This window comes from Carassius gibelio, chromosome B8 (assembly GCF_023724105.1).
Source record: "Carassius gibelio isolate Cgi1373 ecotype wild population from Czech Republic chromosome B8, carGib1.2-hapl.c, whole genome shotgun sequence".
NCBI classification, from domain to species: Eukaryota; Metazoa; Chordata; class Actinopteri; order Cypriniformes; family Cyprinidae; genus Carassius; species Carassius gibelio.
In genome coordinates, this window is record NC_068403.1 from 17,051,878 (window position 1) to 17,064,830 (window position 12,953).

The 12,953-nt window shown below is 35.1% G+C and overlaps 1 protein-coding gene across 2 annotated transcripts in view; it reads left to right on the top strand.

Annotated features, from left to right (window-relative positions):
* oxct1a (3-oxoacid CoA transferase 1a) overlaps positions 1–12,651 on the top strand; it is a 39,672-nt gene extending 27,021 nt beyond the window's left edge. For both annotated transcript variants that reach the window (XM_052563880.1, XM_052563881.1), the window contains exons 14-17: positions 3,053–3,142; positions 9,022–9,102; positions 11,845–11,946; positions 12,159–12,651. In XM_052563880.1, coding sequence (XP_052419840.1) covers positions 3,053–3,142; positions 9,022–9,102; positions 11,845–11,946; positions 12,159–12,194 — 309 coding nt within the window. In that variant the 3' untranslated portion in view covers positions 12,195–12,651. The remainder of the gene's footprint in view (positions 1–3,052; positions 3,143–9,021; positions 9,103–11,844; positions 11,947–12,158) is intronic.
* Positions 12,652–12,953: the final 302 nt, after the last annotated feature.

A 12,953-nucleotide genomic window follows, 5' to 3' on the forward strand; every position in this document is an offset into this window, starting at 1 on the left:
GGTGTCTGTACTTGGGCCCTTTCTGTCCACTTTGCTTCCTTTTATTTATTTGCATGCTTGTCAAGCTCTCTGTGTTAAGAGCCCTTTGCAGTGATGATGAGAGCTTGATGGTTGATTGATTGATTTGCTCTTTGTGGTTTTGAGATAGACTCTTGGTCCATTTTCAATCGGTTAATGCATTGTTATTCTTCATCTGACAAAAGACAGTTCTAGTTTCATATCCATATATGTCATTTGATGTGATTTGTGAACCGTTTTCAAGGATGGAAACTCAATGAAAGCTTACATCACTCTTTGGCAATTCATTTTTCTATTGTTATTCAGTTGTAGGAAAGCCATACAGTATAGGGCCGGGAACAGCAACTATCTCAAGATTCATTTCAGTGAATAATGTACAATGTCTCAGTTGGATTGCATTTATTATTACTGCTTTAAACTAATTTGGAAATAAAATTAGTTTTTAATTGCTTTAATAAAAATACAAATATTACAAAATATGCCAATTAAAGAATTATTGAATGTTAAAAACCACATTGAGCTTGTGACATAAACCACACGCATCCGAAGGACATTGAAGGACTGTCTACTGACCTGTCAGTAAGCAAATTGAGCAAAAAAGGGTTAAATGTGTCCAAAAAAAAAAAAAAAAAATCATACTTTATCAACATGTTACGCTCTGATGTACATGATTTATTAAGTCATGAAATGACCACACTCTTGAAATCAGTTTCATTTTAGTATTATTTATGTATTATCACAGTATTTATGAACATTTTTGATATATATTTTTATTTAATTTTATTATTTTCTATTTAATTTTAACTTTTAATAACATTTGACTTTTCATTTTTTTATAATTTAGTTCACTTAATGATTTTTTTTTTTATTAGTTTTAGTTAACAATAATCACATTGCTTGAAATTCGGATCATACTGTAAGTGGTCACAGGAGACTCATTGGAGACACATGTTACTACTAGCTATAGGTCCTGACCACTATTGAGATATATTGTAATGTGTAATGTAATCTTGGCCCAGCTCAATTAAATATCCAAGTGGAACAATATTGAGTATTCCTAATCGTTATATATTAATACATAATTAGCCATATTATGTCTGTGTGGCCTCTTAATTTACCTAAGATTTCTCCAGCACATTTAGAGTAAACAGAAATGGCTTTCCGTAAGTCTGTATTGAGGACATTATCATAGATTAATAGACCTTGAAAAATAATATTGTTCAAATATTTATTTTTACAAGATATTCCTCCATACATTAGTGTGCACAAAATGCAGACACCTGTAGTTGAGAAAAACCATCAAGACTTTAAGTGTTCCATTTATATTCACTTCTTTTTATTGAAAATCTACTCAAGCATTTCAAGTACGACTGTCTCTGTTGGAGACTGAATAAGATCATGCTGGTGAGCGTAAGCCCAATACTTGAAAAACAGCAGAAGACATTTTCTTAAATGAATACCCAAAGCCTATAAAATAGATTTGAGAAATTCCTATAAAAAGATACTACGGGGGATCAGGAAGCATGAACGGTCAAGGCCGTTTCTATTTGTCATAGTGGATCTAAATTATGGCGGAATATCTAGCCATTTACTTAATGTGTTGCTTGAGGGATGGTAGGAAATGTTATGTTGATGCTAGGGGTGTCCATGGTTAACCGGTTAACCGATTAACCGTTAAAAATTGTGTAACCGAGTGAAACATTTTGCTCGGTTAAGTGACGTCAATGGCGTGCATTGAATTTAGTTGTAATACATTTTTGCACCACCAGAGACCGCCAGAGCGCTCCCAGACATTTGTAATGTCCACAAGAAGAAGTCATTTTTCTAATATGAAGCGGGCTAATACGAGTGATGGGGCAAAATGCAAGTATTGCAATGCAGTGCTTAGATATACTTCAAGTACAACCTCGTTGTTGTAATCTCAACAGCCAACACCCGCGCATCATTAGGCCGGTCAGGACACACTGGATGCGTGGCGAAAGCATCTAAGCTACGTGGCGTGTCTGTTTTTAATTCGGCTCCCATGTTAACAGGTTAGAGCTTGCCGACTGCCTGCGTGAGACGCGCGGCTCAGGCGCGGCTCGACGCGTGCATGCTAGAAATAGAACCGACGCCTTGTTGGAAGCGTTTCCAGGCAAAGTATAATATGAAAATATGTTTATATGTCATTTTGTACAAAAATACAATTTAATTCATGACATTTTGATATTTGAAAGTCTATAGGTTGACATAAATTCAGATATAAATGTAATTTAAATAAATAAATAAATAATTAACGATTTTCAAATATTGTACGTGTCAAACATAGTCATAGTCATAGCCTTAGCGAGGCGGCCGCGGAGTCTGCTCGTTATACATTTTAGGCTTATTCTCAAATTCAGATTGTGTTAATGGGCGGCATTATTAGGCAGTTTTAATAGGACAATTTGACCGGAGAGATTAAATTTTGTCGGACATTCCTTTTTTTTTTCGGCCAATGTCCGGAAATTACTATGGTTATGGTTACTATGGCACACTATGGTTAACCGAGTATTAACCGCTAAGGGCCTCGGTTAACGGTTAATGAAAAACTTGAGAACGTGCAGCCCTAGTTGATGCATTCAAGAGCAAAACTAAATCTATATGGCACAAGACAAGCTTATCCTCTTATTTCTTAGCTTCCGTGTGCCCAGTTTGTTTGTGCATGTGTCTGTATTTGAGCATGTTTGGGGGGAAAAAAACTATAAAATAAATGTCACTAAAAAGGCCCTTTTGTTAAGTGACTCCAGCCACAGGTAATCTGGTTTATGGTTTCCTAGCAACAATACCCTTTCCGATCCCTTCTAAAACAAATCTGACCGAGCACTCCTGTGTTCCTCAAATTGAACTAAAACACATAGACCACTGTAGGATTTCATTTGAATTGCTTAATCAGTTCTCAATTGTTTCCTACAACCTGAAATATTGTGTTGTTTGTAATGCAAAAATGTGTTTTGATTTATATGCATCTGTTGCTTGTGTCTTGCAACATCTTTATTTGTATGTTTCCCTTCAGGGTAAGATGGTGAAGGGCATGGGAGGGGCTATGGATTTAGTGGCCAGTGCTGGAACTAAAGTGGTTGTTACAATGGAGCACTCTGCTAAGGTAGGTGTAATCATATGAGACTGTGTTATACTGGCTTGTTAGCTGCTGCTCAATAACAAGAATTTAATATAATTTGCATTTCAGACACAACATGGCCATTTGTTTGTTTATGCTATGCTAATAAAAAAATTCCAAAAGTCAAATGATAAAGTTTTGAATGTCGCATATAGTTCTGGATTGCAGACAAGCGTAGTGACAGATGGTAAAGTGTTCTGTGTTTGAATTGGGCTAGAATGACACAGAATGATGTTCGGGACCTGCGAATTAAAAAAGAAAATAAATTCCATTCCATTTTGATCCAGTACACAAAACGTTTGGTAACACTTTATCTTAAGGTGTCCTTGTCACACATGTTGCATGTACTTACTATTATAACAACAATAAATTATATCATAATTACAGGGTTGTAAATTGTTCTGGAGAAACTGACAGAGGTGTTTGGATTCATCTGCAGAGCTTTATTTCACAAGGTGGTTTCAAAACAGGCAAGGGTTGGACACTGGCAAACAGGCATATCTTGGGCAAGACAAAAGAGTAGTCCAGTAAACAGACGTGGTCAATCTCTGGCGAACAATGTCCAAACAGGGTAATCCAAAGATGAAGTGTAACCAAAAATCGTAAAAAGTTAGTAAAAAAATTATACAATGAAAATTACCAATTTTTCAATATATACACTAGGGGTTGCAACAACTAATCAACTAGTCGACTTCAGTGCTCTGCCATGATGCTTTAAGCTCGACTAGTTACTGGTCCTATAGAGGGTGCAACAGGATAAGAAATCTTTGAAGGACTTTTTTACGCTCCTTTTCTGAACCGTTAAAAAGACAAATAAATGCATGTTCTGAAAGTGCTCCACAAAACGTGTGATTATATTACTGGATGCTTGAAAACTGAACTGGAGAATACACGTTTTAAACAGTCTATTGTACAGTGAATGAATCGTTGTTTTAATCTAATGCGCTTCTGCACTGTAACACACACACATAGTCTACAGACAGTAGCTCGTACATCACACACATCATGCAATCGTTCTCAATAATGCATTCATATGAATTTAATCTTTACTGTGCTACTTTATCTGTAACTGATTTGAGCAGAAATCTATAAACGAAATATAATGACCCAAAGAACTGATAAAAATTAGCTTTTATAGGAGCAAAAGCCATGTGGGAAGTGCTGTGTCATATGCCATAGCTGTGGACAAGATGTTTAAGTCTCAGCTTCAGAATAATTTGTTCATTCATGTAGTCATCAGCGACTAGTCAACTTCGACTCGAATCTCATCACATAAAAGTCGACTTCAAAAAATCAGAAGTCGTTCAATCCCTAATATGCACTACTGTTCATACTGTTCTGTTCTGTTTTTTTTTTTATATAATTCACCTGAGTTAAACTGATCAGAAGTGACAATATTACAGTTAAGTTTTTGCAAAATATTTCAAATAAATTCTGAATTGTCTATTCTTCACAGAATCCTGGAAAAATGTACCATGGTTTCAGCAAAAATACAATAATAATAATATAATATGAAATGTTTCTTGAACAGCAAATCGGTTATTAGAATGATTTCTAAAGGATCATGTGACACGTAAAGCCTGGACTAATGGCTGCTGAAATCTCAGCTTTGCCATCACAGGAATAAATTACATTTTTAAAGGGGGGGTGAAATGCTATTTCATGCATACTGAGTTTTTTACACTGTTAAAGAGTTGGATTCCCATGCTAAACATGGACAAAGTTTCAAAAATTAAGTTGTACGTTTGAAGGAGTATTTCTGTTCCAAAAATACTCCTTCCGGTTTGTCACAAGTTTCGGAAAGTTTTTTTCGAGTATGGCTCTGTGTGACGTTAGATGGAGCGGAATTTCCTTATATGGGTCCTGAGGGCACATCTGCCGGAAGAGCGCGCGCTCCCGTATAGCAGAGCAATGAGAGGCTGAGCACAGACAATCACTGATCAGAGCGAGAGCGTCGCGAAATGTCACAAAAGGAGTGTGTTTTTGGTTGCCAGGGCAAGACAACCCTGCACAGATTACCAAAAAAAAAAAAAACGCATTAAGGGACCAGTGGATGGAGTTTATTTTTACAGAGCATCAACGGAGTTGTGCAAGTGTTTGTGTTTGTTCCCTGCATTTCGAAAATGCCAAGGCCCAGTTTGATGACGGATTTGCGTATCGTTTATTTCTTAAGGATGATGCAATCCCAACGAAAAAGGGTCACGATTGTGTGTTGGAACCGCAGGCGGTGAGTAAAACAGCTTAAAATATCTCTTCCTCCTTGTTAGTGTGTCCGCCTCCCATCGGAAACCCGGGTTCGAGCCCCGCTCGGAGCGAGTCGTTGCTGCTGCTCTCCTTCAGTTTCAGCCTCGGGATCTGATTCTGGATCATAAATAAACGGCTGAATCTGACTGTTAGCCATGGTTTGTTTTGGATGATGGTTTTTTCCTCAAGGTAATGTCACAGCTTCCAAACGCTATCAACGCAAAAGCTTAGTGGCGCTCGTGATTCTTTAGCTCCGCCCACACGTCACGCCTCCAGTCGGTACAGACTATCTTTCTCTTATGAATATAATAAAACTAAAGACTTTTTGGAGTTATGAAGGATGCAGTACTACTCTATAGGTACTCAAGATTAACAGGATATTGAGTGAAAACGAGCATTTCACTCCCCCTTTAAATTCTTATAATATTCCACAATATTCTTGTTTTTACTTTATTGATTTTTTTACTTACATTTTTATTTTTAATCAAATAAATACAGCTTTGGTGAACCTAAATTACTTCTTTCATTAAAAAACAAAAAACATATTGACCTCAAACTTTTGAACAGTATTGCATGTTAGTAATTTTAATTGTATAATTATTAGAAGTTGCTTGGCTTATTAAAAGTGAGCTTTAGATCCAATGACCACTCGTGCCATATTTGTACATTTATTTATGCCATCCATGACTTTTCCCTAGTCACTAGATCCACCACTCAGTTTGAAAACTTTCCCCACTCCTGAAATCCCAATTCATAAGCTGGTTTTTAAAAATGTCAGCACTTTTTGGGAAGCTACTTAAAGAAGTAATATAAGTGATGTTTCTTTCTCGTGAGTCGATGGTAAATCAACTATCAAAGATATGGTATGTGAACAGAATAAGGTGTGTTGAGCATTATGTTATGAAGGTATTTCTTCAGTGTTTCTTGTAATTCGTCCAAGTAGCTTGGTTCTAAATGTAGAAGCAAGTGATGATTGCATCAATCTGTTTTAATGAACAGATTCTTATTGAGGCACATTGCATGGCACATATTCCCTGTGAGAAGGGCATCATTATTTCCCGTGAGTGACAGAATCTCTTTTCCCTAAGCAGACATTTGGAGGGGCATCAGTATTCTGAGAAGCTTTCAGCTGTGCAGACAGGGGAATGCATACATGCCATGTCAAAAGGTGTATGCTATGCGTATTTGCAATCTTAAAGGATAGTTACCCAGAAATAAACATTCTGTCATTATTTACTCGCCCTCATATTTTTTCCAAATTTGTATGCTGTTATTTTATCAGTGGGGAAATTTTTGTTTGTTTGTGAATAACATACAAATAAATGTTTTGCTCCAAACACCCAGGGATGTACAGCATATCGTTTACCTTATCAGTTTTGGCTGATATTAGAGAGATTCTGCATTTTTTTATAGGTTTCAGTTTTGATCACTTTAGACCAGTTTTATTTTAGTTTCATTTATATACTGATATACCACTCTAGTTTTTGTTAATATTTTGAATTAGATGTTGTTTTCTGCTTTTAAAATTATAGAAAGTTTTAGTAATTGTTTTGTTTTGCCATTTTTATTATTTCTTTTTAAACATCAGTACCATATATATATATTTTTTTTACTTTAATTTATTTTAGTACTGCAAATTAAACAACAAAAATAAGAAACATTTCCTTGGCAGCTAGATTTTTATGGTTTTAGTTTTAGTTCTAAAATTTTTTTTTATAGAATTTTAAGTTGAATAACCATACCATGAAAACAATTATATCACCCATAGTTTTAATATTGATGCATTCCTACAAGAAAGCATCATGAAAGTATCCTGAAACTGGCTTGTGCATTACATACGTACCAAGTATTTTGAAGCTATATATAATAGCTTTGTATGGCTTCAAAAGATTTGTAATATATTGCATGAGTCACATGGACTACTTTTTCTGCTGCTTTTGTGGTCTCTTTTTGTAGCTTGACAGCCACTATGAACTGTCATTTAATGGAAGGAGCTGTGTAAAGATTCTTCAAAAACCTTTGACAGCATACAGGTTTGAAAAGACAAGAGGGTGCTCTTTACTGTTTCTTGAAACAGTCCTTAAGGTACAGCTTTAGTGGTATGTTCAGCACATTTGGAAATTGTCTGTGAAAGAAGAATCAAAGAAGAATTTAAATAGAATGTAGTAGAAAGAAATTAATATTTATTTATTTTTCTTCAGAAATTGGCCATCAGCATTGAGTATTAATTATTAATAAAATTGATTAATTAGCCATATTTATTTTAATTTATAATTTTACACACACACACACACAGACACACACACACACACACACACACACACACACAGTATATATGTCAATTCTTCATGCAGGCTGTTGTAATAAAGTTAGTAGCAGCACAAAAAAATTAAAGAGAGAGAGAGAGAGAAAGACTCAGCCATAGATTTGGATGTTTTTGGATGTGTCCATCAACAAAACCCCCTATTAAACCTAAATGACACCATTGTTCAACTATCTATGTCAGAGTTCAGTGTTCCCATCTGTGAAATGTAGATTTGTTCAAGGCTTGTGAATAGTCTCGGTTATGACAGTGGTGACATAATTCCCTTCACACCACTCAGATCACATTGATTCAGACAGAGATGGAGTGAAAGACAAGAGAGATGGGCATAGAAAGCTGCGGTCACATGCTGCCCTTCTTTGTTCATGCTGGCAGTGGCCGGCCTAGAGGAAGGCTAACAGGGCCAGCTGCCTTTCCCTGGGGGGATGAACTCTCTGGACACGAGTAGAGTTGACCACCATTAGCTATCTAATTATGATGCCCTGATCCAACAGCACATGGAGTCAGCAGGGCAAGTGTATCCAGTACGCCTGATGATGAACACTGCTAGCTTAGAGTGTTTTCTGTACCCATGAGTGGATGACGGGTGTGCACCATTCAGCATTTAATTTAGAGTGCCTTTTTTACTTGCCATTCCTGAATTCAAATTTCAATTCAGTTTAATAAAAAGTAGAATTAAAATGGAATGTAGTGCAAATAAGTTCATGTTGAATAGACTATTTTCTCAACAACAACAAAAAGTCATAATAAGCATATAATTAGATAAGATCATATAGAGTATTTCTGAAAAAAATTATGTGTAAATGGGTTAAAATGGTAACAATAATTAATTAATAATTAATAATTAATTATGAATCACGAATAATTCATTTTCTATGAAATATTAAATATATATTATAAAATTGTCAAATATTATATTATTTATAATATTACTGTATTACATTTTTTTAAGAACACCACAACGCTTTAATGTAATAATTATTCACTTCATAAATACTCATTTATTCATATTCATATTTATTCATATTCATTTGTTATAATATAATTTAATATATATGTAATTTACAGAAGTAGATCTAATCAAACATTGTTCTGCATTTAAGAGGATAAATAGATCCAAGTCTTATGGGTCTTGGTAATTTAGTTTTAAATTAATGAATTAAATTGAAATAATATGGGCCAAAAGACATTTTATTTTTTGAATTCCTTGTTTTCTTGTGCTAATGAAACATAACATATTTTAAATATTAAATATTCTACATTATATTTTGTGTATGTTTTGTTACATATTTTCTAGGGTGGCAAACACAAGATTCTGGAGAAGTGCAATCTGCCTCTGACAGGAAAACAGTGTGTGGACCGTATAATCACAGAAAAGGTGGGTTTTGATTTACAAGAGCCATTGATTTTACCTTTTTAACACAGGAGACTACTTTAATCAACAGCCCACACCGTGTCTAACCAGACTCTGCTGCTTATCACTTCATCAATATACAAAATCAGCCTTGGATAAAACTTCAGTCGCCACAGTGAAAAGCTGTGAAAATGGCTTTGCTCTCTTCTCTTAACGCATGTGCAAAGATATAAGAAGATATGATGAATTGTTATGACACTGCACATAAGCAGTGGAAAATGGAAATCCAATTATTGGGCCAACCTTTATCAAATCTCCGGATTGGAGCAACATTACATATCGACTGTTTTTTGTTTGTTTGTTTTCAAACCCAGAGCTACTTAATGTGAATGCTACCTAATAATAATATCAGCCCTGCCACATGCCCTGTATTTGAAGAGCTAGGTGCTGGAGCCTAAGGATTTGCTGTAGTCTCATCAAAGAGCCTTACTAGATGGTTCAGGGGCTCTTGACTGCTGTGTCTGTTCATACTGTAGCTGCTGGTTTTTATGGAGTGCTGCTGGCACTTGTTGAGCCGACCTCTCGCCTCGCCAGCAGTGTCACTGGACTGTATGCACCACAGCTTTTCTCCGCTCCTTACCCGTTAGTCTTCTGTTTCTCTTTGTGTGATTTGCCAGCGTCTGCTTTTGTAACAATTACACACTGTGGTTTCCATTGAAAGGATTCTGTCAACATTTGGAAAGGTTAGACCTCTCCAGCTACACTGCCACCACCTTCTGTTCACCCTGTGTTTGTCATGCTACCCTGCTGTTCAACACAACCCCTGTCTGTCAGCCTAACAAGCTGAGCTTTAACTTCGCTTGTAAGAAGAACCTTTGGACTCTTTAACCCTCATGTTCTTCAAGACCCCAAGGCCATTTTAATAGCTCAAGAAACATGTTTAGCATTCAAATATATCCTTGATACTTGGCGGCTTTGTTTAATCTTTTTAGAACGTACTGTATTATAAGGAACTGAAAACAATTTAAACTTAAGAACATTCTTCAAATATTTTTTTAAATATATTTTGTCAGTTTGCGGTCTCGTATGAACCAGGTTCATAAATACAAATATGAATGATACATAAATCATTCTAATATGTTATTGCTAAAGAAACCTTTATTATTATTACTAATGTTGAAAACATGAATGGAATATTAAAAATCTTTTTTTTTTAAAGAGTCTTAAATGGCACATTAATTTATTTAATGAGACCTACTTTTGAAGGATAATGTATATTTTCTGCACTGTGATATATCTGTTTATAATATATGTTTTATTTATAATACAGTGCTTTGAAATATTAGAAATGTTTTATATATGTAGAAATGATCATTAACTAAAATCATTAACTTTCATTAACTTTGTGCTTTCTAATGCTTTAAGTAATAACTAATTGAAATTGAAACTTAATACTAAGTTTCAGTAATATCTCCCTTCATGATTTAATTAGGTAACATAAGGATTTAAAAGAATTTGAAGGAAAAATAAGATATTAATTTTGAAATTACTACTATTATTTTGAGGCACTGCACATCACTGAGACTAAACATATAGACTGTCACTCAAAAAATACAAGGTTTAAATTGCTTTTCGAACCTCTATTAAAAATATTAACAAAAAAGAGCAACTGTTAGAGCCAGAGGATCTAACTTAACATATGTGGTTCATATGTTAGTTTCATTATGAGCTGTTGACTTCTAAATAGAACCAATACAGGGCAAACATCCTTGATTCCTAGAATGCGTATGAATCCAAAAATGACATTCTGAGCCAATTTGCCACTTGTCATTTCGTCAGCACACATATCTCCGGCGATGGAAGTTTTATATAAATATTGCTGGCAAACTGTGATGTTATTATGCCATCCATCTTGCCATGTTTGACTGTTCAATTCGCTTTCCCCAATTGTTGAAAAAAAATAAAAATAAACAAGCATGCAGTACAGAAACATTTTTTTGGACTCAGAGTTTACGGCTGGAACTCTGGCAAGTACAGGCCTACATTGTTACACATCCAGGCAAATCCTCCAGCAATGAGAGACTCTCATTTAGGTGAAGGAGAGGATGCAGAGACAGCAGGCCCAAGGCAAAGCTGCCCATGGAATGTTGTGCTCCACAGGTATTCAGTGAAATGAGACTACGGCAACATTAGATCTGGGTCACATTGAACGTTAAAGGGATAGTTGACCCAAAAATGAAAATTCAGTCATAAATTACTTCATTTTTGGGTGAACTATCCCTTTAACAACAGGCTACTGGTATGATGTGAACATACATGATTTGGTTCAGTAATGGCCTTTAGCATGCGCAATGCATGCATTTGACCTCTTGCAGGTCATTGTGAACCACGTACGTGTCTTGACTAACAAATGTGTTTTAAATAAACAACATTGTGTATTATGTATTGTGTTATTATTACAATAATAGAATAAAAAGTTATGTTAATGATGTTCTGACCTGTTTTGAGCCCATTGAATCACTGCAAGCTTAATGAACACAATAAAAGAAATAAACTGCACTAATAGTCGGCAGGTTTATATTCCCTTTTTTCCCCAGTGTGTTTTTCTGGATACACTGTTTTCATTTCATGTTTTTTTTTTTTAACCACATTTCCTTTCTCTACCCCATCTGACCACATCTTCAAGGTCAGAAGTATTCACTTACACATGGCTGCACATTTGATGGCACTTCTGTCATGCTCACATTGTTTTCCTTTCTTCTCCAGGCTGTATTCGATGTGGACAAGGACAAAGGTTTAACCCTGATTGAGGTTTGGGAGGGTCTGACACCAGATGACATTAAGAAATGCACAGGGACTGACTTTGAGGTGAATGGCACAATTGAATTACAGAAACACGTAATAATGTTAAACACTTTACACCATACTGTATGTAATATAGCCCACTATTGCATTTTACAACAGACAAAACCCTTTAATACTTGCTTGAATGAAAACTAACAGCATTAGCTAGTATCACAGAAGGTCATAATTTTGACGTCTGCTTATTTTCCTGTTGTTGTTTGTTTTTTTCCTAACAGGTCTCTCCTAACTTGAAACAAATGCAGCAAATTTAACAGTTTTAGAAAAATGCTTAAGGCTGTTTAGACATCTGATGGAAACCACACACTTGTTAAATCCCCCATGCAAATCCTTTTAGGGCTTCAACTGAGGAAATGTCACTGAAGCATGTTCAAAACAACAAATATCCAACAAGGCCATCACTGTATCTTCATCTGTTTCAGTGATTTCCATGAATGTGCAATTGCCTGAATGGTTGTTTTGGCTTATCAATATCAGTTTATTCAAATGCAAATTCAAATGTTAGAATGTCAATAGGTGTTGAATAGAAAATATTGTCAATAGGTTAAACAGAAAGTATTGTGTTTATTTTAAAACGAACAGTCAGTCATTTCATATTTAGATTTTCCATCTAATTTAACTTTACGGGATGGAGGCCTTAAATGTTCTGTCTACAATATGTACATATTATTTGTAAAAGCAATAAATGTGTATTCAAGACCGGAGCAAAAACCCTTCTTAAGTGTGTTTTTATATTCATTAACTTCTTCTAAATCCTTATATGTGACCCTGGAACACAAAACCAGTCATGACGGTCAATAATAAAAAAATAAAAAATAAAAATGGAGTAACTGAACAATAAATAAGCATTGCATTGATGTAGCCTATGGTTTGGACTATTTTGGGCTGAGATATGACCATTTGAAAATCTGGAATCTGAGGGTGCAAAAGAAATCCAATTATTAAGAAAATCACCTTGTCCAAATTAAGTCATTATGCTTATTATGCAAAAATTTATTTTTTATACTTTTTCG